This window comes from Apodemus sylvaticus, chromosome 19, assembly GCF_947179515.1.
Source record: "Apodemus sylvaticus chromosome 19, mApoSyl1.1, whole genome shotgun sequence".
Taxonomy (NCBI): domain Eukaryota; kingdom Metazoa; phylum Chordata; class Mammalia; order Rodentia; family Muridae; genus Apodemus; species Apodemus sylvaticus.
In genome coordinates, this window is record NC_067490.1 from 29,716,524 (window position 1) to 29,743,299 (window position 26,776).

Consider the following 26,776-nt stretch of genomic DNA (forward strand, 5'->3'; position numbering starts at 1 on the left):
TATAAGTATATAGTCAAAGCATGTATTTTGCTCTTTTAACTTACAGTATTATACTTTATTAAGAAAAATATAAAAAATAAGATCAACATTCTGATGAAATTACTCTAGCAACAATTTGTACATACACACAAAAGCCCAGAGAATAAAAAAAACAGTCTAAGAAAAAGAGCATAATATCTTGTACAATCCACATTAAACAAGGTGCACACATACACCAAGTTAAGGAATATAGTGAGATTTATTCAATACACATGTTTTATATAGGCAAGTTTGTCACAAATTTTATGTTATGTGGGTCCATATGAAAAATCACAGTACATTCAGACTAAATGCAAAATATATTAGACAAAAACATCCTAGAGACGTTTAAGTTGTTACAATTTTTACAATGTTTTCAGATCTCTCCTAATATTTTGTGGGAAATACGGTACAATTTTAATTAAAAATAAACACATTTTATAAGTGTGATTTTTTTTTACTACTAATTCCATCTCACCAAAAAAATATAATTTCCTACAAATTCTACAAAGTATTAAATTAATAGGTTTTGGTCTATACATACCAAGAATATGTTCTAACTCACTAAGACAGAATTAAACATATATCTGACCAAGTAAATCCCAAGATAGACAGTGGATTTTGTTGGGGGTATAAACAGTGTGTCCTTCCTTGGGTGCAATTTGAAAGTAACACCTTTTAGTAACCTATTTTGGTGTCATGGCTGCAGTTTAAGGACAGACCATCACAACAAGATTACCTAAAACACACACACACACACACACACACACACACACACACACACACATACACACTACCATGGGTTACCATGGTTACTACCAGATCAAACACCCCAGGAATGCATAGCTCTTTGTCTCTCATTGCGCATAAAATCACACCCTTGATAAATTCTAAGCCTTCATTTTTCTTCATTTAGGGCCTTTTCCGGCTGGCCTTGGTCTTTCTCTTCATTCTTCGTTTTTGCATCTGCAAAAATAAAAGATTACTCAATCATATGCACAATATATTGAAATATATTGTATGTTTCGAATGCAAGTTGTTTTCCACTTTGACTCCTCCTTTAGTTTCCATCCTGACTAGATCATATTTTGCCCTCAACATGGGTATGAGTCTGCATAGAGAGGAAATGTTTGCATCCTTTATAGGTCTTCCTCCTAGTCAACTTTCTTCAGGGTCTATAGTTACTACATGCCAGTCTGACTCTTAAGATGTCATTATACCCTCCCATCAACAGCAGTGTTTCTCAACCTATGGGTTGCATATCAGATATCTGCATATCAGCTATTTACATTACAGTTCATAACAACAGCAAAATTACAGTCACAAAGTAGTAATAATTTTATGTTTGGGGCAGTCACCACAACATGAGGCCTCTACTGATAGGCCACAGCATTAAAGAAGGTAAAGAACCACTGATCTACAGGGTGGCAATCTAAAGCAAAATCAGGTTAAATGACTCCTGGAAGATCACAACCTTCATTAAATGGCTACATGGGGCCTCAGCCATTCCCTTATCCTGGGACATATTTTCTGTTTTCTTTATATTTATTTCCTTTACTTCTTGGGAATAGCCTTACATTCTGGAAAAATAAAAATCTCATTTCACCTTCCCTAAATGCCTAAGTTCTCCTGTTATCCAGACATATTATTTCTGGCCCCTCCCATAACAATGGAAGATGTGTCTCTCAGGAAGGGTTACAGAATTTGTCAGCACTTATTGGAAGATGAAAATGTAGGGACTGTACTAATAAGCTGTGAAGAAAGAGAAGAGTGTTAAGCAAATACAACCTTTTATGTCTTCTGCAGGACCCTGTTCATTGCCACGGACACTTTTGCTATTGGGCCTAGTAATGCTCTTACTTCCAAAGCCTAGTGCCCTCATGGCTCCAACTCCTGTCCATTTCAGATTCATCAAAAGCTGACAACTCCAGCAACAATTCCTTACTCTTTGATTGATCAACCTTCCCCTTTATCTTCCATATTCATTTTATATCACTACCATCTTTAAACATTCCTCCCCACCCACCCCCAGACAGATCTCACTATGTAGATCAGGGTAGCCTCAAACTCGCCCAAATTTATCTGTCTCTGCCTTCCCCATGATGGGATTAAATATATGCAGTTTAGTTGCAACATTGTTTTTCTCTTTCATCCTTTGAAATGTTCCATATCTGGTTGTCTTCATTTAAATGAAATTATTTAAGTCTCAACCATTCCCTCATACTTTCTCCTGACAAACCATCTGTAGTATTTTGAAGATAAGTCTGATATTCAGGAGTTTTCATTTGTCAGCTATCTGTTAATCAACCTTGGCTATAAAACGAGCTTCAAGCCAACATGGATTACAATGTGAGACCTCCATTTAAAAATAAAAATTTACTAAGCTAAGCACATGAAGCAGTTCTCTGGTAACATCCAGTTAGCAATACAAACTTGACAATAAACAAAATTTGTGGAGTGTATAGTTTTTCAGAAAGGAAGGGGGTTTGTGAGGTTATTAAATCAGGAGAAGAAAAATAGGAATGGTTAAACTCTCTAGGCCTGGACTTTACAAACTGATACAGAGTTGGCTAGAAATAGCATCTTAAAAGGAAAGATTTTAGTAAACATCTGCAAAGGGAGAGTAGTGTGCAGTCTGTATCACATGGAGAAAGGAATTTTAATAAGACAGCAGTAAAGCCCAAGGCAGTGATATGTGAGAGGGAGAACAGAAAGAAAAGAAAAAGCATGAGATGGAACACCAGGACTGTGAGTAATTAGTAGAAAAATGGTGGATGCATGGACCAGTTCTGAAACCGTAGCTAAGAGTATCCCTTAAAGGACAAGAGGCAGAATTGCAAAATCAGAGGGCAACAGGGATGAACCAACATTTCTGGCTTCAAAAACTGGAGCTGTGAAATAGCTACTCGCAGAGATTGGGAAAACACAGGAGGAATGGGGTTTAGAAGGAAAATCCAAAGATGCTTTGATACCCGCTAAATTGGATAATACTGCTCCATGCCCTAGCAGTGATGCCATCCAGGTAGTTCATTCTATGACAGTAAACTTCACGGACCTCCAGCCTGACATCCATGTCATTAATTAATGACAGCTAATGTTCACTATCGACTTAAATGAATCTAGATTTACCCAGGAGATGCACCTCTGAACATATATGTGAGAGCAGCTCCAGAGAGGCTGAACTCAATGAGACTTATCCTGAAGATGGGCAGCAACCCTTCACAGGTTCCAAGACTGAATAAAAAAAAGTAAAGTTGAAAAAGACAGCTGAGCACCAACATTCAGTTCTCTCTCATTTCTGACTACAAAGACAACAGGAGCAGGCACCTCATTATCCTTCCTGTCTTCCTGATATGTTCAACTGTACATCCTTTCAAACAGTGAGCCAACGTATATCCTTCCTCCTTAATTTGAATGTCTAAGGTCATAGCAACAAGAAACTTCAGAATACTACTACTACAAAGAACTGCTGCGATGAGCCTGGCTATGTGCTTCACAGGCCTTTACAACCAGCTTTGAGGAGGATGAGTTTTGAGCTACAGACTGGGAAAAAAACCCTAGAAGTAACCAACCAACATCTGATTTATTGAAGGCCTACTTTATGACATGGATGCTTTGGTGACCTGTAACCTGAGACTATATAGCCCAGGGACATAGCATAAAACCAAATACTACTATTCTTAAAAAATGATTCCTAATGGCATTTTGCTACACTCATAGATAAGTACCTAGCTCAGCCATTATCAGAGAAGCTTCCTCCTGTAGCAGATGGGAACAAATACAGTGACCTACAACTAGACACGCAACAAGTGAGAAACCTTGAAACACTCCGCCTTAAATAGGATGCCTCCATCAAATCCTTCCCCCCTCAAAATCTAGGAACTCTGCATAAGAGGAGACAGAATGTTAGAAACAGAGGGAATACAGAATGGAAACACACACACACACACAATCACACACAATCACACACAAACACACACCACCACCACTACCACCATCACCACCACCACCACCACCACCACCACCACCACCACCACCATCACCACCACCAAGGCCCTCTGAATCAGCAGAATGGATGCAGCAAATATGAACTCACAGAGATTGAGGCAGCATGCACAGGGCCAACAAGGGTCTGCACTAGATTGGGTCCTAGACCTGAAGGGAGAAGTAGACTCATGCCCCTATCCTTAGGCCAGAAGCAATTGCCAAAGGATAGCCACTCCAAGGGAGTCTCTCTAAGGAAACAAAGTTCTTAATGGTAAGCTGCGTGCCCAGCAAGAGATGGCCAAGAGAAATGAACTCAAAGGTATCTTTGGAGGTTCCTTGTCCCATAATATTGTGTCAGGGCTTTTTTTAATCTTATTTTTTTATTTTAAATTTACATATATATGTATTTTTCCTGCTCTCTTTTTACCCTACAGATTCTTTGCATATATACATATGCACATACAGATAGATAGATAGATAGATAGATAGATAGATAGATAGATAGATAGAATGGTTTATAGTTTAGTGGTTTTATGAGATCCCCAAGGGCATGAATGAGTGAGTTTATGCTTCTTTGTCTGTTTCTTGGGCCTTTTATTGGGCTCTTTTCCTGTCTCCTTATTTTGTACTATTCCAACTTTGTTAGTTTTGTTTTTATCTTATTTATAATTATCCCTTAGAAGCCCATTTGTTTTCTAATGAAAGACAGAAAGGGAGTGGATTCAGATGAGAAGTTTAGTGGAACTCAGAGAAATAAAGGGAGGAAAGTGTAATGAGAATATATTATGTAAAAAAATATATTTTCAACAAAAAATCAGTTTCTTACTATGATTTTGTCAGTGTTGGTCATTGCAATGAGAATAGTAACTCATACAAGTAACAACTCAATAACTCTTGGTATCAGTAGGATAGAAACTATCCAAGGAGATCAGATAGTATTAGAAGCAAAGAGGCATTGGTCAAATTGTCTAGAGACTGTGATTTGTACCTTCTATTCTATTAAGTGTTTAAGGAGATGAGCTGAAAGAAACCCAAAGTGAAAAACGTAATGAGGAAAACAGAAAATCATGAGAGCAACGTGTCCAGGGAACCTAAGGAGGAAAAATATTTAAGGGAAGAAGTAACAACCAGTCATGCTAAATACTCTGAAGGATTACGCTAGAAAGGGGCTAAGTGTCGATCAACAGCTACAGTAAAGACAATGGCTCAAACATATATATGATGGGATGGCATCTTACAAGGGCTGGAGGAAGAATGGAGAAAAGAAAATTAGTAGTCAAAAAGCAACACATTCCCATGGTACTTTTCTATGAAACAAAATCAGAGACGTAAGTATCAGTTATAAGAAGACTTGGGCCATGAAAGCATCTGGGCCATGGTCACAGCTGGTTTCATTTTTGAAAGGACATGGCAGGCAGTTCATGAATGTTCATGGAAAAAATTTCATAACGTATGTTTGGAGGAAAAGAGTTTCCATGATGTTGTGCAGCATTATGAAATACAAGGCACTAAGTTAGTCCTGAAATCATTTTGTCATCACTGGTTCTGAGCCAACTAAACCACAAAACAGCCTTCTGGGAAAAGCTATTCAAACTGGTGATGATTTCATTCTAGACAATATTAGCTTCTTCTGTAAGTCAAAGAAGCAAATTATTCTGCAAATTATATTCTTAGTCATGGTTGGTTCAATGAGATAGTAGTATGAAAACTTCTTAATTATTCTTCTCAAAATCCAACCTAGGAACTCCTAACAGAAGAGACAAACAGGATAGCACTTATTGAGAACTACTGATGAGACTATGAATGGTGTCCACGCCATTAAAGGAGCCATTGGCAATGGATGGCTGCTGGGATGGCGAGAGTCAGTTCTCCTCAGGGATGCGTCCTATACTCCAGCAGATGTCCTTTACCCATGTACATAAAGGTAGCACTAGGAGAACTCAGTGGATTTTTGTTTTTGTTTTTGCTTTTTAAGAGTACGTGAAGTGGTGAGGAAGATGTGGCGGGGGAGATAGAGGAGGAATTGAAGGGGAAAGAATATGATATGTTTAATCAAAATATATTATAGGCATGTATGAAATTCTCAAACTTTAGAATATCATGTATATACACACATACACACACACACACATAAACACACACCCACATATGAAATACATTAAATTCAGGGGCCTTTCCATGATGATATGTTGAGAAAGCTGGTGCTAAGTTTAATAGTAACTTTTGCAACACTACAGTGGCCTTTCTTGGCTCCTTCTCTTTCTTAGAGTCAGTCTTTTCATTCCTACTGAAGACAATCTGCTCATGTAGTTTACCAGAAATGGGACCAGTTCAGGGATTGGAGATTTATTTCAGTGGTAAAGACTTGCCTAAGAAGTGCAAGCCCCTAGGTTCTAGGCTCCAAGAAGAAATAAAAAAGAAAAAAAAATGGGATATTTCATCTACAAGAAAATGTTTTCTCCTTTATAGCATAAAATGTATTTTGGAATGACATGTTCACTATTTAAAGTGTATACATGTAATAGAGAGCTCTAATGAGATATGCAAGGAAACAAAATCTTCACTCATCTAACTCTCAAAATTGCTTTCAGTTCAGCTAATATCTCTCTGTAGATGCTATCACATTGAACTCAGTTATTCTAGGGATTATCATGCATTTTCCTTCTTCATCTCTACGATATTCAAATTCATTAGCAAGTCCTTCTGATTCTGCCTACTAGACATCGCCCTAACCCACCCCTTTCTCTGTTCTTCCTACCCACTTGAAGACATCATGTTTCACTTTCCATGGGTTAGTCAAGTTCTGTTTTCTTCCTTTTTTTAAGGAGATGTTTATCTTGGGTTAATTAAGATATAATACTAATCTGGGTCTAATTTTATGACATATAGGATGTTTGTAAGAAAATACATCTGTACTGAGAAAAACTGGATGGGAGAATAGGTTAGGGATGCAGCTCAGTAGAAAAGTACTTGCCTAGCGTATGTGATGGCCAAGCTCAATTCACAGTTTCTGAAAAGAATATATTAAAGTAAGTAAATAGATAAATGATTGAGTAAGTGCCTTGGAGGAAACCGTAACACTGGGCTGCCCATGTCTCTTGCAGGGAAGCAAGGAGTGGTGGATAAAGACTTGTTACACTCTAGCAGCTCATGTGGCACACAGGGCTTCAGTAGCTCCAGTGACTTTGTCTCTCTAAAGTCCCTTGGTGAAGGGGGGACACATAGAACTGACTCCATGTCTGCCTCACCATCCTCATGAAGGGTCCCATGCTAGAAGACTGTGTGCTTCCCCAGCTGCCTCTGAGCTTCTGTAACTGCATCCCTCTGACTAGCCTGGGATTACGTTTCTTATGTATCCAAAAGTTCAATTTGGCCTAAAAAGATTTTTCTAATGGAAATTTTATATCCATAATCTAATATAAATGCTTCCCTACCACCCATTTCCATTTCATTGTTAAAGAAAACAACTTTAAACATAAATCGTATGCCAACCCATCACTAGACGGGGTTTCATTGGAAATGAAAATCCTTTTTTCCTCTTGCATTTCTAAGGTTTCACAAGATCTGGCTCTTGCATCTGTGCCCGAAGTTATCATGATGAACTTGTTCTTTCACTCACCCTCAACCCTCCCACTGGCCAGTTTTTATTTCTAGATTTCATCTGCATTTAATTCTATATTCCTTATTCTGCCTTCTCCTCTCTCCCATCTCCTTATAGCTGTATTATTATGGTATGCACAGAGGAGTCTTTGAATTTTTATTTATTTTTAAGTATTTTAAAAATTGTGGGTTTCCTTGAGAATTTCATCCATGAGCACAATATCTGAGAATGTCATCTATGCTCACTGCATCTGACAGCTTCATCCATGCACACTGCATCTAACAACTTCATCCATGCTCACTGCATCTGACAACTTCATCCATGCACACTATGTCTGAAAACTTCATCCATGCACACTGCATCTGACAACTTCATCCATGCACACTGCATCTGACACCTTCATCCATGCACACTGCATCTGAAAACTTCATCCATGCACACTGCATCTGACAACTTCACCCATGCACACTGCATCTGACACCTTCATCCATGCACACTGCATCTGACAACTTCACCCATGCACACTGCATCTAACAACTTCACCCATGCACACTGCATCTACATGTCACTCCTTTCTCTTACATTTTTGGTTGTGAGCCTAGCCTTTAATGGATGAGCCATCTCTCCAGCCTTCACTCTTTTCTCTAAGCTCCTTCTTTCCCCACAAATTCATAACCTCTTTTATAATTAGTGTCAGATGTATATACACACATATGTATATATTTACATACATCATATATGTATGTATGTATGTAAATATATACACACACTTGTATGTATAACCTTCTGAGTCTATCTGGTGTGTGTGTGTGTGTGTGTGTGTGTGTGTGTGTGTGTGTGTGTGCATGTGTTCAGGGACCACTAGGGATTGGGTAAACTAAGCAGGAATTCCTCTCTGGAGGTAACCTACTTTCTCAGTGAGTACTGACCTCCCAAAGCTCTACCTCATGGTAGGACCACATGGAATTTCTCCTCTGCCTTGGTGTACAGACTGATATTGTTATTATATTGGTCTTGTTTGAGAACATCTTACACTGTAGCTAGCACAGGCTGTCCTGGAACCTACTGTTGTTATAGGATATTTGAACCTGTTTCTAGCTAGAGTCTGACTCAATCCTTAGCCACACCATTAATCCTCTTGGCTGAAATGCAGACATGCCCTTAGTACACACCTTTAATCCCAAACACTGAAGATAAAGTTACTTTGTAAAGGAAGTATCCATGTTTGAAGGGGATGGCTAATTGAGTGGCAGACAAAGTGATGAATCAGAGAAAGATTTGACAGAATAGGATCTGCCCAACTCTCCTGAGAAGAGAGAGGAAAGGGAAGCTACGTAAAGGAGAGACAGTACAGGAGGGAGGACAGTAGCGGATGAAGGAGAGTTCCTAGAGAGCTGTGCAGTAGAGTTGAGGGGGGAGTAGAGCAGCACAGAGAGTGAGAAAGAGGCCATTTTTACCAGGAGAGTCTTACAGAGACAGATTGAAGAGAGAATGAGCTAGACACAGGCAAAGACAGAATGAGCAAGAGAATGAGGAGGAGGCAGAAGACTAAGAAAGATTGCTAGTGAGGCCAAATAGCAATTCTGGAGAAAGTGAGAGAATCCAGATTGGGAGAGGAGTTTGAGCCAGAACAACTGAGTTGAACCAGCCAGAGCTCAGAAAGAACTAGAAAGGGTAAGTTTATTCAGCAGTAAGTCTCAGAGGCTGAAAATATTCTAGGCTTAGGTAAGATTGTACGAAGGCTAGAAGTTTCTAGGACTAGGCCTAGGTTAGCAGACTGAGACAGTAAGCCTCACAGACGACAATTAAACAGGAGAATAAAAGATACATTATACTGTGTATTCCATGATAGCAACAATCTAATAACAATCCTCCTGCCTCAGCCTCACAAATTATTCTGATTTCAGGGATGGCTGCTCTGCTTTCTATTGTAATATAGCCATTGAGGAAGTCTCTACAAAGCATCTATCCAGTTTTCTGATAAAGTATATCATTGTTAGACTATTTATTTATTCATTAAAAATCTAGCACTCTTGTTATTCTATAAAATCTCTGACAGTTGAAGTTTACATCTGCCCTACTCATCAGTGGGGTTCCTAGCATTCAGCAGTTGTAAAATTGAACAGTAGGTGACATAGCAATGATAGAAATAAGAAGACACTTTGTGACTGGGATCATCTCTCATTGCTTCTTGTTATAAAGTGGCAGATTAAGACAGACAATGAACTAGTTATGAGCCACAGTACTCAGATTTGGTGCAATGATTAATATTCATGATTGCTTAATTGATTTTGTACTGGAGGTTGAACCTAGAATCCTAACACGTGATCATGCACATCCAGTAGACAGAATACCAGTTTCTATGTTGTTGACCCCTAGGACATAACAATGAAATTGCCTAGTTTCAGAAAGGTATAGAAATTCACTTTAGCCTTGAAACCGGAGAGCTTTTGATTAAGAAGAAAAGAGATCACTTGGGCACAGGTTCCTTCTGGTCTGTTTGGGCTGGTGTCCTGAGCATACCTTGAGTGCAAACTCCTCAGCCAGTCCCACAACACCCAGAGGAAGTTCCACTCCCAGGCATTTTTACAGGCCCAGGATCACAGGATCACAGGATCACAGGAGCTTGTTCACACCAGGATTTCAGGGTCCCACAGGCAGCTTGACTCCTAGGAGCGCAGACATACCTAAGATCTCAGGATCACAGGATCCTGGAATCACAGGATCACAGAGACAGCTGAACTCTGAGGAGTTCTGACACAATCAGGATCACAGGAATGACAGGATGACAGGATACAGTCAGATATAGCAAAGACATGTAGCACTAGGGATAACCAGATGGCAGGAGGCAAGCACAAGAACATGAAAAATAGAAACTAAGGGTACTTGGCCTCATCAGAACCCAATTCTTCCACCAAAGCAAGTCTTGGATACACTGTCACACCAGAAAAGCAAGATTTAGATATAAAATCACTTCTCATGATGATGATAGAGGACTTTAAGAAGGACATAAATAACTTCCTTAAAGAAATACAGGAGAACACAGGTAATCAGCTAGAAGCCCTTAGAGAGGAAACACAAAAATCCCTTAAAGAATTATAGGAAAACACAATCAAACAGGCGAAGGAAATGAACAAAACCATCCAGGATCTAAAAATGGAAATAGAAACAATAAAAAAATCACAAAGTGAGACAATCCTGAAGCTAGAAAACCTAGGAAAGAGATCAGGCATAGGTGCAAGCATCACCAACAGAATACAAGAAATAGAAGAGAGAATCTCAGGGGGCAGAAGATAACATAGAAAACATTGACACAACAGTCAAAGAAAATGCAAAAAGCAAAAAGCTCCTATCCTAAAACAACCAGGAAGTCCAGGACACAATGAGAAGACCAAACCTAAGGATAATAGGTATAGAAGAGAGTGAAGATTCCCAACTTAAAGAACCAGTCAATATCTTCAACAAAATTATAGAAGAAAACTTCCCTAAACTAAAGAAAGAGAGGCCCATGAACATACAAAGAAGTCTACAGAATGCCAAATAGACTGGACCAGAAAAGAAATTCCTCCTATCACATAATAATCGAAACACCAAATATACTAAACAAAGAAAAAATATTAAAAACAGTAAGGGAAAAAGGTCAAGTAACATAATCAGGTGTATCAGAATTACATCAGACTTCCCACCAGAGGCTATGAAAGATAGACCTCATACAATCCTGGGCAGACCTCATACAGACCCTAGGAGAACATAAATGCCAGCCCAGGCTACTATACCCAGCAAAACTCTCAATTATCATGGACAGAAAGAACAAAATATTCCATGACAAAACAAAATTTACACAATATCTTTCCATGAATCCAGCCCTACAAAGGATAATAGATGGAAAACACCAACACAAGGAGGGAAAAAAAGCAAGAAACAAACCCACACAAACATAATTCCACCTCTAACAACAAAAGTAACAGAAAGTAACACTTTTCCTTAATATCTAATATGAAAATTATCCTAATCGATTGAAATTCAAAAATACGAGGAATTAGAAATTTGTTGGCTGTTAACCAGTGGTCTCTCTAATTTGATGATTGGGGAAATATGTCCAATGTTGGACAATCCATATACATTTCCTGCTTGTTTGAAATCACGCTTCTCCTATCCTAGCCTCTCAATTAGTCAGATTGTGTATTTGATGTTTTTACCCTATACTATGGTTTTCAGAACAGTTTACATATTTCAAAAGTATTTATACAGCGAAAAGAAATGTAGACAATTAATTTGGGAGGTGGCTTGTAAGAGAAGAACAAAGAGTGAGACTGAATGTTTTACTTGATATTTATAATTATTGCATCAATTTTGAAGATGGCCTTATAAGTTACTCTTTTTCAGAGATGAATACTTTCAAAATCATCACAACCAATGAACCAGAATCTTACCCTCACCTAATGTCTGTGCCACCCTCTAAGCAGGACCATTGTTCACTGAAACAGTTGAATGACTTCATGGATAGACCATTCTAATAAACACACCATTTCTTAAATGAATATAACCTGTTTCCCATGGGCTGAGAATGATGACAATCACTCAAGTCAAATAGCTTTGACCATAGCAGGAAATCTATATCCAAATAATTGTGCCTACAATTCATTCCTTGGCACAGCAGAACTGTCAACTCTTAGCTTAGCTACTATGGAGGTAAAATCCTTTGGTGATGTGAGGGACATTGAAGTACAGCCTTGTCACAATGAACTATAATGTCTAAAAATTGTTATTTTGGCTTTGTACCACGGTTAGGAGCCAAGATTTTAAGCTCTACTTAAAACAAACAAACAAAGAAACAAACAAAAAGACTGTATCATTTATGTTCATTTAATAACATGCCCATTGAAAACATCCAATGGAAAAAAGATAGCCTTTTCAACAAATGGTGCTAGTTCAACTGGAGGTCAGCATGCAGAAGAATGCGAATTGATCCATCCTTGTCTCCTTGTACTAAGCTCAAATCCAAATGGATCAAGGACCTCCACATAAAGCCAGACACTCTGAAGCTAATAGAAAAGAAACTGGGGAAGACCCTTGAGGACATCGGTACAGGGAGAAAGTTTCTGAACAGAACACCAATAGCATATGCTCTAAGAGCAAGAATTGACAAATGGGACCTCATAAAATTACAAAGTTTCTGTAAGGCAAAGGACACCATCAAGAGGACAAATCGGCAACCAACAAATTGGGAAAAGATCTTCACCAATCCTACATCAGATAGAGGGCTAATATCCAATATATATAAAGAACTCAAGAAGTTAGACTCCAGAAAACCAAACAACCCTATTAAAAAATGGGGTACAGAGTTAAACAAAGTATTCTCACCTGAAGAACTTCGGATGGTGGAGAAGCATCTTAAAAAATGCTCAACTTCATTAGTCATTGGGGAAATGCAAATCAAAACAACCCTGAGATTTCACCTTACACCAGTCAGAATGGCTGAGATTAAAAATTCAAGAGACAGCAGGTGTTGGAGAGGGTGTGGAGAAAGAGGAACACTCCTCCACTGCTGGTGGGGTTGCAAATTGGTACAACCACTCTGGAAATCAGTTTGGCGGTTCCTCTGAAAACTTGGCACCTCACTTCCAGAAGATCCTGCTATACCACTCCTGGGCATATACCCAGAGGATTCCCCACCATGTAATAAGGATACATGCTCTATTATGTTCATAGCAGCCCTATTTATAATTGCCAGATGCTGGAAAGAACCCAGGTATCCCTCAACAGAAGAGTGGATGCAAAAAATGTGGTATATCTACACAATGGAGTACTATTCAGCCATTAGAAACAATGAATTCATGAAATTCTTAGGCAAATGGATGGAGCTAGAGAACATCATACTAAGTGAGGTAACCCAGACTCAAAAGGCGAATCATGATATGCACTCATTAATAAGTGGATATTAACCTAGAAAACTGGAATACCCAAAACATAATCCACACATCAAATGAGGTACAAGAAGAAAGGAAGAGGGGCCCCTTGTTCTGGAAAGACTCAGTGAAGCAGTATTTGGCAAAATCAGAATGGGGAAATGGGAAGGGGTGGGTGGGAGGACAGGGGGAGAGAAGGGGGCTTTACGGGACTTTCGGGGAGTGGGGGGCTAGAAAAGGGGAAATCATTTGAAATGTAAATAAAAAATATATCGAATAAAAAACAAACAAAAAACCAACCCCCCCCCCCAAAATAACATGCCCATCATTTTTATGATTGGTATAAAAATATATATTGTGTTGAATATAATAAAAAACTAAAATTAAAAAATAAAACAAAAAAACCCAAAAAGCCTGTATCATTTTATGTTCATTTAATAACATGCCCATCATTTTTATGATTGGTATAAAAATATATATTGTGTTGAATATAATAAAAAACTAAAATTAAAAAATGAAACAAAAAAAACCAAAAAGGAAAACGAAAAAGGAAAAAGAGATAACTAGTTAGAAGGGTGCTCCAGAGAAAAAGGTTAAAAAGGAGAGACGACAATGCGACATTTATTTCCGAGGATTAGGAGTTTTACCTTCCTTCACGGCCAACGCCTCCAGCTTCAGTGGAAGGTCAGAGGATCCACCTGCAGCCAGGGAACTCTGGATGTCGGGTAAGGCATTGCGACGGCCTGCCCTTGCTGAAGACGCAAAACTGGTCATCACAGATTCCACATCAGTCATCTCTGACGAATCTGTCCTCATCACAGAATCTATAGATAGAAAGTGCACATTAAAAAAAAAAAAAAGAGCCTGTTCAAAGGTAAAGGGTCACCTCAGAGACCCATGGCTACATCAAAACCGCTACAGGCTTGCAGAGCTGATCTCGAGTGGCAGTAACAGTGTCTGCGCCTTGGCTCTGGGATGCCCACGTGAGCATTTGCTGAATAGGGCAGGAAGTACTTCTTTGAACCAGATTGCTATAAATAATCCCGGATCCCAAAGCAACACTTGAACGCTTGAGGGTGTAGAAGGCCTGGACTTTTTTTGTTCTGCTTTTTCTATGGAAGAATCAGCCAACCCAGGGCTTGGCAACCAATGAAGAAGGACTGGAGTGGCCACTCCCGGAGCATTTGTTTGTGGTACTTATTTGGGCTGAAACCAAATCACTGTAATTGTGAATAAACAAAGCATGTTTCCTTACTCTTTAGAAATAAATTCTATTTTATATTTGGGACTCTTCCCCTCCACCGTTGTGACGTCATTTGTGCTGATTCAGAGAGGCTTCAATAGGCTCAGGTTTATGCTAGGCACAGTGTCGCTTGCCTTGGAGAGGACACAGTCATTGCAAGCACCTAGCAATGACTCCTTGTAACCCTCTTCGTAACGATCCTTCTCTGACAATTCTTAAGAAACCATTCGTTGTACAGGAGATTGCAGCTATTACATGTTCTGAAAAACCAAGCTGTCTTTCAAATATGATTTTTTTCCCCCTAAGTTTTCCTAAGAATTGGGTTTGAGCTTTAACTCCGAAGCTGTGATGGCAGAAGGCATTGGCTGAATTTGTTGAGTAGGTATCATGTATCAGGTTCTAGTATGGCCTTGAGAAGGATGAGAGGTTTTTTTTTTTTTTTTTTTTTTTTTAACTTTTTATTGGTTCTTTGTGAGTTTCACTTCATGCACCCAATCCCACTCATCTGTCCCCTCCCCCATACCAACCCTCCACCCTAGCAACCTGCCCTCCAACAGAGGAAAAAAGTATCTTGTTGCATAAGCTCCCGTGTGTCACAGCGCGTCCCACAGCATACCCGTTTGTCCATACGACTTTGCTTGCAAATGTTCGTTGCAACAAGCTGCCGTAGGTGGAGAAGGACAAAGGAGGGAAGGAGGGCATCTCTCCCTCATCCATGCACCGCAAGCAGACCAGAGGCAGGACCAGCTCTCCTGTCTTCGCCCCCTCTCGGACCTGATCGCCTACAATCCCCATGTCCAGCGCGAGCTCTACTGTGCTACCTTGGGGAGGTGCAGAGCCCGCTCTCCCGAGGGCTGCGGCAGGTGAGGGGCGTGGCCCACTCTGTTCTTTTCTCTTGACTCCAGGACCAGCTCTCCCACCAGTCACGAGGGTTGGGGAGAGCATCTCTTTTCTAGCTCACGTTGCCACTGGGCAGAAAAGTTACTGGTCAAGCTCTCCCTCACTCACACCCTTGGGGCCAGCTCACTGGCACCCCCATCACTAGGGTCAACTCTACTGTGCAGCTGGGTGAGGTACAAGGCCCACTCTCCCTAGTGTAGCTGTGAGGGACAGGGACATCTCTCCTGCTCCTATGCCTTCAGGACTAGCTCTCCCATGGATGCCCAGGCAAGGGATGGAGCCAGTTCTGCACAGCCCTCAGACATGTCCCTGAGTTCAATCCCAGACCAGGGAAGTTCACCTAGCCATTGGTGGTGACAGAACCACTGCAGGGTCTTTATACTCAGAAGGAAAGCAAAGCACGGGTTTATGCTTTCTGATAAATTACTTCAGAACAGAAAATGTGCCCAGTGGATTTAATCCTCTTTGGTGTTTATGACATAGCCAACACTGGCCTGAGGAAACCAAACCAGCCTTCTCAGAGTAGCTGAAGGATAGCTTTTCATAGACAATCGATTTTCCATTAAGAAAATGCTAATAGCAAAATGAGAGTATGTACACACGCTGCAGCTGGAATTAGGAACACAGCTCTCGTCCACTGCGTGTAAGAATTCACGTGGTGCCCTATGTGTTCTCAGGAGTGTTGTGGATGGCTGAATGTGCCCTAAAAGAGACCTTCTCTTACTGAGCTACCTCGTCTCCTTTTGTGAGCATCCTATGAGGTCTGCAGACACAATCTGGAATTAGACTTTCAGCTGTTTGATACTTGCCAAGTGTCTGGGCATTAATGGCTTGGAGAAGTATAATGAACACTGGACTATTGTTAGTTCCAAAAAAAAAAAAAATCCACTTGATTACAGAGTTACAAAATGACAGCAGGCAATTCATTTAAATTTATAAGTCCCAGTTTCAGTTCTGCAAATCAGCCACGACAATCACCCTGTCTGATTCACAGCATTATCTGCACAGATAATGGGTAAACATCTCTCTGTTTCTGTAAGAACAACTGACGAGTCACTATTTGCATCACTGGTCACCTCTCCCTACAGTTTATCTGACCTTCCTCCTGTGTATCTTTATTGTTTCGAATAGGACCTTAATGCTAGCATTCTCTTGAACTTCCTAACAGAGACCCCAGCATTTCTTCAATACTATCTACCACCTCATTAAACTTCACTGTAATTCCATAAAGTAATAAGGTATGGTCTAAATTGTATGGATGTAATCACTGAGAATGAGAGATTCCATGACTGACTTAAAGTTGCATAACCACTAATCTAGCATCCTATAGAAGCATAGTCCAGTTAACACCAAAATCAAAATGGCATGGATTATTAAGAATTATAAAATCCTGGTAATATATGCAGTTAGCTGCATGTATACCTCCTCTAAATAGTGTTCTTCATTAATTTTGAACAGGGAGTGTGTGTGTGTGTGTGTGTTAGTATGAGACAGACACAGGAACTATCTGAAATATAACAAATATAGATAGTTTGTAAGAACCATTACCCATGAGGAATTGATGTCAGTTAAGGTTTCTTATCTATAGCTTGTAAAGAAGTAGGTGATACCATCTTGAAAGCAGAGTGAGTCCTCAGGCCCCAACTCTATCCCCAGTAAACATTGCCTCAGACATGATAACCATGTTCAAATGCTTATCTAAAAAATCAACTCTCCATGTAACTGGAAACAGACTATAATTGGCTTGGTAGCCCAGACCCTGGTTTCATGTTGAATTGTCCATAGCCTTAAACCTGATTATAACAACACATATAAAAATATCAAGATATACTATTTTAAATATTTAAATATAATGTTAAATCAAATGATTCCTTTCTTACCAGGTTAAAAAAAAAGTTAAAAATATTTTTTAATCTTCTATCAAAATGAACTTCTAATTATGTTTATATTTTCTATATTTTACACAAATCTCAACTTGAATATTAAAAGAGAGTTTCTAAAAGATGGATACAACTATCAATGTGGAAGCAGAATTCTCAGCCCTTTTGAAGGTTTGGTTTTTGCTATGTATTGTAATGCTAAATATGAGCTTCCAAGGCCTGCTTGCCCCAGTCACAAGAATCCACATGTAGATCCCAGTGATGCTGTGTAACCTTGCCCTTCAGGTGATCACTGATTGGTGAATAAAGATGCCTACAGCCTATAGCTGGGAAGAGAAGAAAGGTCCCTAGTTTTGGGGTTGGAGGTTAGGTGGGGTTTTTGGTCCCTAGTTTTGGGGTTGGAGGCAGGAGACCTCAGGGGTGTTTATGTGGAGTAGGGGAGGAAAGATGGAGAGAAAGGACATCATGGGGTAGGTGAGTTATGAAAACATGACCATGAGGGCTGGCCAATTGGAGTGAAGAGCTTCCCAGATGGAACATGGCAATGCTCTTGGTGTCAGCTACATTCAGTAGTGTGGGTGGATCTGATTAAGAAGTGAGGTAACCCAGTCTCAAAAGATCAATCATGGTATGCACTCACTAATAAGTGGATATTAGCCTAGAAAATTGGAACACCCAAAACCTAATCCACACATCAAATGAGGTACAAGAAGAACGGAGGAGTGGCCCCTGGTTCTGGAAAGACTCAGTGCAGCAGTATAGGGCAAAACCAGAACAGGGAAGTGGGAAGGGGTAGATGGGAGAACAGGGGGAGGGAAGGGGGCTTATGTGACTTTAGGGGAGTGGGGGGCCAGAAAAGGGGAAATCATTTGAAATATAAATAAAAAATATATCAAATAATTAAAAAAAAAGAATACTGCCTTCCTCTGGGCTTTGTTCTGCTGGCTCTCAGTTCACATTCCTATCCAGCTCCTCCCAGATCCTGGGGCTCGTGCTGACCAAGACACCTACGACTAGTAGACTGAGAGAGCTCATCCTGTCAGAACTGTGAGAAGATGGGGCATTCTATGGTGGAAAGCTCTCTGTCTTTCTGATCCGACATGTGGTGGCTTACAGAGAGGTTTCAGGGCCCTTGGTTCTGGCTTTAGTATCGGGCTCTCGGCATTCTCTGGCAACAGGCTCCCTGCAGCACTGGACACAATTAAAAAGTCCATCATGAAAATGTGAATAAACTGTGTACATCCTGCTATTAATTTTAGACTGCTAGGTTAAGGAGAAAGTGTTGGCTCTGCATACAGGCAAGCATGCCCATAGTGTGTCTTTGAAATGTAAAAGTAATATTTGTATCATAGGAACAAAAAGGAGAAAATAATGAGTCCCTTTGCTTTTGTATAAAGGGAAAAAGGCCTATTTGGGAACTGCAGACAGAATATAGACCATATCAACCAGTTTTTCGTTCCTTTGATACATTTTAATGTGTAAAAACTGAACATATATTACTTTTATAGTATAGAAAGATTGAAGCAAGACAAGCTACTAGTCATCAGACAATCGTAGCACAGAAAGGTCCTAACAACACTATTTGAGCATATAAAGAGAAAAATCACGAAGTGAATGTTCCTCCCTTCCCTAAATAGTCACTTTATTTCTCTGTTTTTTCTAGATAGTAGTGCTTTTTACATTTTGTAAGGAACGGTATCCGTAGAAAGATAACTGCTCTCTTTTAATGCTTTGTGAGATTTCAAAAACATAGTTCATGGGAAGATGAGGCAGTACAACCAACGGAAATAAGCATCAGGCGAGCTTCTAGGCATCTCACAGTCTGCAAACTTGAAAAGCTAGTTACACAAATGTTCGCTAACCAAGGCGGCTGACCCAGGAGCGAAGCTTCCTCTTCGTCGTTTTCAGGATTAACTAGAGGATTCTAGTTGAGTTCCGCTTTGTCAACAAAGACTGTGCTGCTGGTAAGAGCTGGAACCATTTGAACATTAGAAGATTCCACCGAAGCCATGTATTCCCAGTGACATAATGACATTTTTATTGCCCCGGACATTCGTGATCATACTTGAAAATGTAGCTTTTAACAAAGACCATAACACAGTCATATATACATGTAATCCAGCTTTTTGGCAGTCTCCAAAATATGGAGGGTAAAGGATGAGCACAAATGTAGACAGTAAGATGTACTAGGTTTATGTATACATCCATACATCCATGCATACATAATGTATGCATACGTACACACAACAGTGTGCATAATCACTAAAATCCCAGTAGAGTTAGGAGAATGCTAGAAAATAGCGTGTTTCTTTGTTGAAAGCGTAGCTACAAACAGATCTCATGGCTTCTCCACCCATAGACTGTATACCAGCCTTTCTTAAGGCTGTTTGTGTCTTAACTTGAAGCTGAGAATATAAGCAGACTGATGGTTTTCTTTTTTCATCTCTTGATCCCTCTCTGTCACCCCACTTCCCACAGTGAAACCACTATTTATTCTGCGCCCAACACTTCAGATAATTTTCTTTTAACCTACTAACTTAGTTCTTAGAGTGGCAGTCTGAGTCAGACTGTCTGGGGAAAGGAGCACCTAGAATAACAACAGCAAAAAGGAATTCTAAAAATTATGTTTTAGGAAGTGAGAGTTTTTCTCCACCAAAGGCAAAGAGAAAAAAAAAAGATACTGGTCTCAGCTGACACTTAGGGGTGAAGAACTTAACTCAGTGATAGAATGAAGGCTTAGCATGTATGAGGCTTTAGCAATAAACACTTTCCATGGAAAAGGAGAAGGGAGGGAAAGGAGAGGAGAAGGGAGACAAACTTTTTATCTATCTATCCAGCTCTCAATATCTTTCTATTTTATGTTAGTTTTCTCCAGTTCTCTGTTGGTAGAGATACTTATTTTGAGGTTTTCTGTTTTGTATACACAGTCCACCTCCAAACATGGTGAAAGACACAGGATAGTTGCTTCTTTGGGTACCAACGGATCAGATGTTTATCCATGTAATCACATGCAAGCCCTGCACCATCCCACAAGCCACAAAGAGGAAGCCAAGTGTACTGAGATGAGACATAGTCTGTTCCCTCCAGCCACCTTTCTTAACCTCAAGTCCTAATGTCAAAAAAGTAAGTAAAAGATGCGAATCCTTTAACACACTAATTCAACCAAGTGACAACTCCATTCTAGACTAAGCAGGGATGACAAGTATTTGCATATGTATAAGATTACATTCTTACTTGAAGATATGCCTCTTTGAAATTTCTCTATTTATGACATATCTACATCTCTAGTATAAGACAAAAAATAGATGAAAGTTTACTTTACATTTTTAATGTTCAGACTTTTGCTTGCAGTAACAAATCCTCAACAAATATTTATATCCATATTAAAGTTGTTCTAGCCCAGAAAATTTTTAAGCATTTAAGCATTTAGTACTCAAATCCAAACAATTCCAGATGAAGTTATAGATAAATCTGAATATCTTTCCAGTACTGTAATACTTACTGTTTCAAAACAGACCTACTTATGGTAATAATATAAAGTGAAATGGAGTATGATGAATACTTCAGTACATGGCATAGAATGCTTAGCTCTGCGTATGGTAGTGTGGGGATAGGGGATATAAATAATATCTATAAATAATTCTAGAGACCAATCTGTTATGAGGCCTCCTCAAATCCATTGGAGCTTACAGAGGAGCAGTCTAATCCAAACTTAAGTCACATGAAGCCAACTTGTCAAACGTTTCCCAAGTCTAGATAGCATTTTATTTTCATTGCTATCCTACTTCCTCCTGCTCCAGTTCCTAGCAGAAGAAAGCAGCCACCGATGAGGAGAAAATAAAGCTTCTAATGCATTAAATGTTCTCCTGAAAAATAAACGTGCTTTCTTTTTAATACATGATCTTTTCCCACTAGTGCTATAGAGATTGGAACTAGGGCTATACACAATACACTTGATTTGGTGTGTGTGTGTGTGTGTGCGCGCGCATGCGCATTTGTCATATTTATGTATCTCTGTGTGTCGTATGTGCTAGGCAACTTCTAGAACACAGACACTTTTACTTCTCCTTCAGGTGAATGCCACTCCTTCTAGCTATAAACCACACCAAGGTACCCTCCTGTATTACAATTTCCATCATTTTACCAGTCTTCTTCTCACCTTTCTAAGAGCTCCAAATTGGGGGAAAAAATGTAGCAAGGATTAGAAGGAACCACTCTCATGAAAGAAAGAAGACAGATAGAAATTTGAAAAAGAAGAATTAAAAACCGAAGGAGCACCACACCAGTTACTGTTCAGTTAGGGAGACAGGAATTCCCAGTGTTGACTAGGGACTCACAAAACCACATGCTGAGCATCACCTGCACCAGGTGAGCAGAGGGACAACTTTCATTCCAACACCAGAAGTGGGCGTGGCTCCACAGGAAACAAGGTGATGGGGGTTAGAGACTGACCTGCGATCTGCCCCAACTCACCCTTTTTCTCTTCTAATTGCTCCTGGACACAAAATATCCTCATATTTCAAAACAGGAAGAAAGACACCCAAACCTCACATTTTGCACTTGTGGGGGAAATAATGCAATTTTAGAATTCTTAGAACCGACTCGCACTCACCTCAGGTGGATTGGTGGCACAGCTTTAATGTCAAGTGACAGTTGATGACATCAGTAGAGAGGAGAGAAGGAGAAGTTACTATAACCATCATGGTCACACTAGAAATGATTTTGTGTTCCTCTGATTTGTGTAAATCCTGGACACTAAACAAATGTGAATCACAAGCTGATACCGATACCAACTATGAGGCAGTCACCAGTAAAGTTTACTTTCACCTTTCTAAAGAACAAGATAAACAACAAGACTCTAAGTAAAGGTTTCAACCACAAAGTGCATTTTGTTATGCTATCACATTCAAATAGCTCTGCATGAAGGCCATAAACTAGGAAAATACAGGGCCGTGAGTGTGTGTGTGTGTGTGTGTGTGTGTGTAACAAATATTAATTATCATTTTCAGAGTCATAATTAATGCAAAACTCTTACAGCATCAACTTTTATCCTGAGCCAGGCATCCAGTATCTCTATGCTCTGACACAAACCTTCTCTGAAAGGAATTTATTAATATTAAACTGAACAAACTAACTGACCTAAAGTCAATAGAATAACCCAGGTCATAGGCTGTCCTTAGAGACTTAATCATAGGACGGCTTAAGAGAACATTGGCGTTCATGAAAATGCTCTATCATAGCCTTGATGATATATTTAATCTGTGTAGTTACTAACCAGGAACATTTAGGAACATTGGCTGCTTGAGTCCAAGAGAGTAAAATGGGCTATATCAAACTATTGATAGCAATAGTAGGAACTTAGTCAGCAGAGAACTTGCTGAAAGTCAAAAGACTATAAAAAGAATCATGTGTCATTTTGGGGGATGTTCCCTTTTAGATAATCAGACTTTCAATTTCTGTATGTGGACAACGTACATGGAAGGACCACATCGGAGGCAGGTATGACTTAATGTGGATCACTTCTGGAGTCCTTAAGAACTCACACCAATGCTCAAAGTATGCATTGAAGACCTCATTTGAAATGTTTTTTTGTGTGGTACTTCAAAATATACATAATCTATACTGAATATATACATTCACATATATGTATATTATATATAACACATACTATAATGAATTTTATATTTGCATGTGCATATTATATATTATATATAATAATTATGTAGTTTATATATAATATATTGAAGTGTCATACTTAACTTATTTATATTTTGTGTATAATATATAATGTACATATTATATATTATATACACATGCATATATACATGTATATAGTCACATATATGTATATTATATAAATATATTCACATATAAATATGCATCTTTATATATTATATTGAATGTATTTATGTATTTAATATGTATATTAATATTTAGTAATGAATCTTATTTTATCTATTTAATGAAAAATTTCTCAGAATGTTATCTTATTCTCTCTGTAAATTAATATAATTTTCATCTTTTCTCTCCGGCCCCAGAGAAAATAGAAAAAAATGATTGCACCCTTTTGAGGTCTGGATTGTTTTTTATTTTCATTATAAGAAAAGAAAGCATTTTAACGTTTATCACGTGAAAACAATAATCAGAATCACAGTAGCAAAATTTTAAGTATTTAGAGGACTTTTTTAGATCATATATTAAAATCAAATAAAGCAACAGTAATAAAACTCAAACAAATAGCAAATGATAAGACAAATTGTAACCTTAAAATATTTTTTCTCGAATTATGTATATATTAACTTATAGTCAAGCTAAGTAGATGAAAATATATTTAAATGGATTCATTGGAGTGCACAAAATCTTTTGCAAAATAAAAATGTGACCATATTTTTGTTATATAAATCCAATGAATTAATGAAAAATGATATTTGAAATATGCTTTTACAAGCAAGTGAAAAAATGATTTTGAAACTTATATAAATCTATTTAAAAAGTGTGAGGAGACAACCCAGTAAGAGACTAGATAGAGACAAGGACAGCGGTCTAGTGTGGATAGAGCTGCTGTGACGTCTTGTCTTCTCTTCCAGGGTCGTTGTTTTACAAATTTTCTGTAATGACGATTTTTTTAAAATGCTATGTTTTTTTCTTAGTTTTTGAAATTACAATATAATTACACCCTCCTCCCTCCATCCCCTTTCCTACCTCCAACCTCTCACATATACCCCTTCACACTCTCTCACATCCATGGCCTCATTGTAATTGTCGTTACATAGATCCATATAAATATTTATAATAGGGACACTGACAAAATCATGTTGAACACACAGTTTTTAAGCTGTTCAGTGAAAATCCTCGTATGTGATCCTGCATTGTAGGGTTGCTATTACTAAGACCGTCTTAAAGAAAAGGAGGCTGAGCAGCCTTGATAAGTTAGCTTCAGCCTAGAAAGACCAGGGGCCTATCCATCCTTACTAATTCTTCAGTTGTACCTCCTGGGACAGTTACAAAGGGCAGCTGTCGCCTTTCACCCTTATCTTACTGAGCACCTGCAGAGTGCTTTGCTCAGGGCCAGATTCTGAGGAAATGGTGACAGAAAGATTAAAACTTGTAATACACGCAGTAAGGACCCCCATGAGTAAAAGATAAGTCCTCACTAAAGGAAAAGGCTAGCTAACATAGACTGTTACTGAGTTGGGGCATACTCATTACTGGAACTCTTATTATAAAGAAACAAATGTCATTAAAATGCATAAGTGTATCTTTTCCTGTGGACGCTGGAGAAACCTGACAATCCCCTAGTTACATAAGAAAGATGAGTATGGGAAATGTTATCCAGACCGGCATCAAAGAGGACCATTTGAAAGCTATTAGGGAACAAAAAAGGTTTTATAAGGTAACCTACCAAAGCACATACCATTTACAAATGCAATGTCCAAGGATGGCTTAATATTAAAATTAGGACAAAAATAAAGAACTTAAACTATCGGACTAGATGACTTATTAGAAATAGAATGTAAACAATAAATACTTCATGTAAAAATTCAATAAGTGTGCTACAGAGAGTATCAAATATAGTTTTTGTCTAGTAGACTCTGCATTATAATTATTTTCATTAAGTTGAATGTTACCTGGCCATTTTCCTTTGCTGCTTTAAATATTCTGTCTTTGTTCTGTAGATTTTGTGATTGGGCAAGGCTGCCCACTCTCTCCCTATCTATTTGATATCCTACTTGAAGTCATAGTTAGAGCAATAAGACTGCTAAAGGAGAACAAGGGGGTACAAACTGGAAAGGAAGAAGTCAAAGTATAACTATTTGCAGATGATATGATAGTATATATAGGTAACCCCAAAAAGTCTACCAGACAACTCCTACATCTGAAAAATACTTTCAGCAAAGTAGCTGGGCACAAAATTAACTAAAAAATTCATTAGCCCTCCTTTATGCAAATGAAAAACAGGCCAAGAAAAAAAATTAGGAAAATAGCATCCTTTACAATAGTCACAAATACTATAAAATACCTTGGTATAACTCTAAGCAAGTAGAAAACCTATATGACAAGAACTCCAAATCACTGAAGAAAGAAATATAGGAAGATATCAGAAGATGAAAAGCCTTCCCATGCTCAGGGATCAGTAGGATGCAATCTATAGATTCAATGCGATTTCCACCAAAATTCCAATATAATTCCTTATAGACCTTGAAAGAGCAATTCTCAACTTCATGGGGAAAAGAAAAACCACACCAAAACAAAACAAAACAAAAAAACAGGATAGCTAGAACAATTCTGAACAATAAAAGAACTTCTGGAGGTTTCACCATCGCTGACCTCAAGCTGTACTACACAGCAATGGTAATAAAAACAGCAATGGGGATATGGACCCCGAAAAGACCACTTTCTGTAGCCAAGCAGGAACCCAATTGGAGCAATAAGGACACCAACTTTACACTCAAAATTTATTCTGTCTATAAGAAATGCAGGGAAGGGGAGGGGATAGAACAGAGACTGAGGGAATGTCCAACCAATGACTAGCCCAAGTTGACACACGTGCAAGCACCGTTTATTATGCTTGCAGACAGGAGTCTAGCATGACCATCCTCTAAGACGCTCCACCCAGCAGCTGACTAAGACAGGTGCAGAGAGCCACAGCTAAACATTGGATGGAACTCAAAGAGTCCTATGGAAAGAGTTGGAGAAGAACTGAGGTCCCTGAAAGGGATAGGAACTCCATAGGAAAACCAACAGAGTCATCTAACCTAGACTTTTGGGGGCTCTCAGAGACTGAACCACCAACCAAAGAGCATACGCAGGCTGGACCAAGGCTCCCTGAACATGTAGCAGATGTGCAACTTGACCTTCATGTGAAGCCCCCAACAACTGGCACAGGTGGTATCCCTAAAGCTGTTGCCTGTCTGTGAAATATGCTCCCTTAACTGGGCTACCTTGTCTGGGAAAGGATGCTCCTAGCTTTGCAGAGACTTGATGTGCCAGGATACAAGGATATCCAGAAAAGCCTCTACCCTATTAGAGAAACTGAGGGGGAATGGAGGAGGGGGGAGCATCAATCTGGATATAAAGTGAATAAATAAGTAGATAGATAGATAGATAGATAGATAGATAGATAGATAGATAAGACAAACTGAATGAACTGCAATGTATACACCTCCACCTTATGCAAAAATTCAAAGCTTGTGGTAGTTCTTATAATCACACACATCTAGCACAACTACATAAAATA

General features: G+C 38.9%; 1 protein-coding gene across 2 annotated transcripts in view; it reads right to left on the minus strand.

Annotated features, from left to right (window-relative positions):
* Nucleotides 1-219: 219 nt before the first annotated feature.
* The window catches only part of Pkib (cAMP-dependent protein kinase inhibitor beta), a 103,288-nt gene continuing 76,731 nt past the window's right edge, over nucleotides 220-26,776 (minus strand). For both annotated transcript variants that reach the window (XM_052163666.1, XM_052163665.1), the window contains 2 exons: nucleotides 14,163-14,339; nucleotides 220-984 (listed from right to left, as the gene is read on the minus strand). In XM_052163666.1, the coding sequence (XP_052019626.1) occupies nucleotides 917-984; nucleotides 14,163-14,339 (245 nt within the window). In that variant the 3' untranslated portion in view covers nucleotides 220-916. The remainder of the gene's footprint in view (nucleotides 985-14,162; nucleotides 14,340-26,776) is intronic.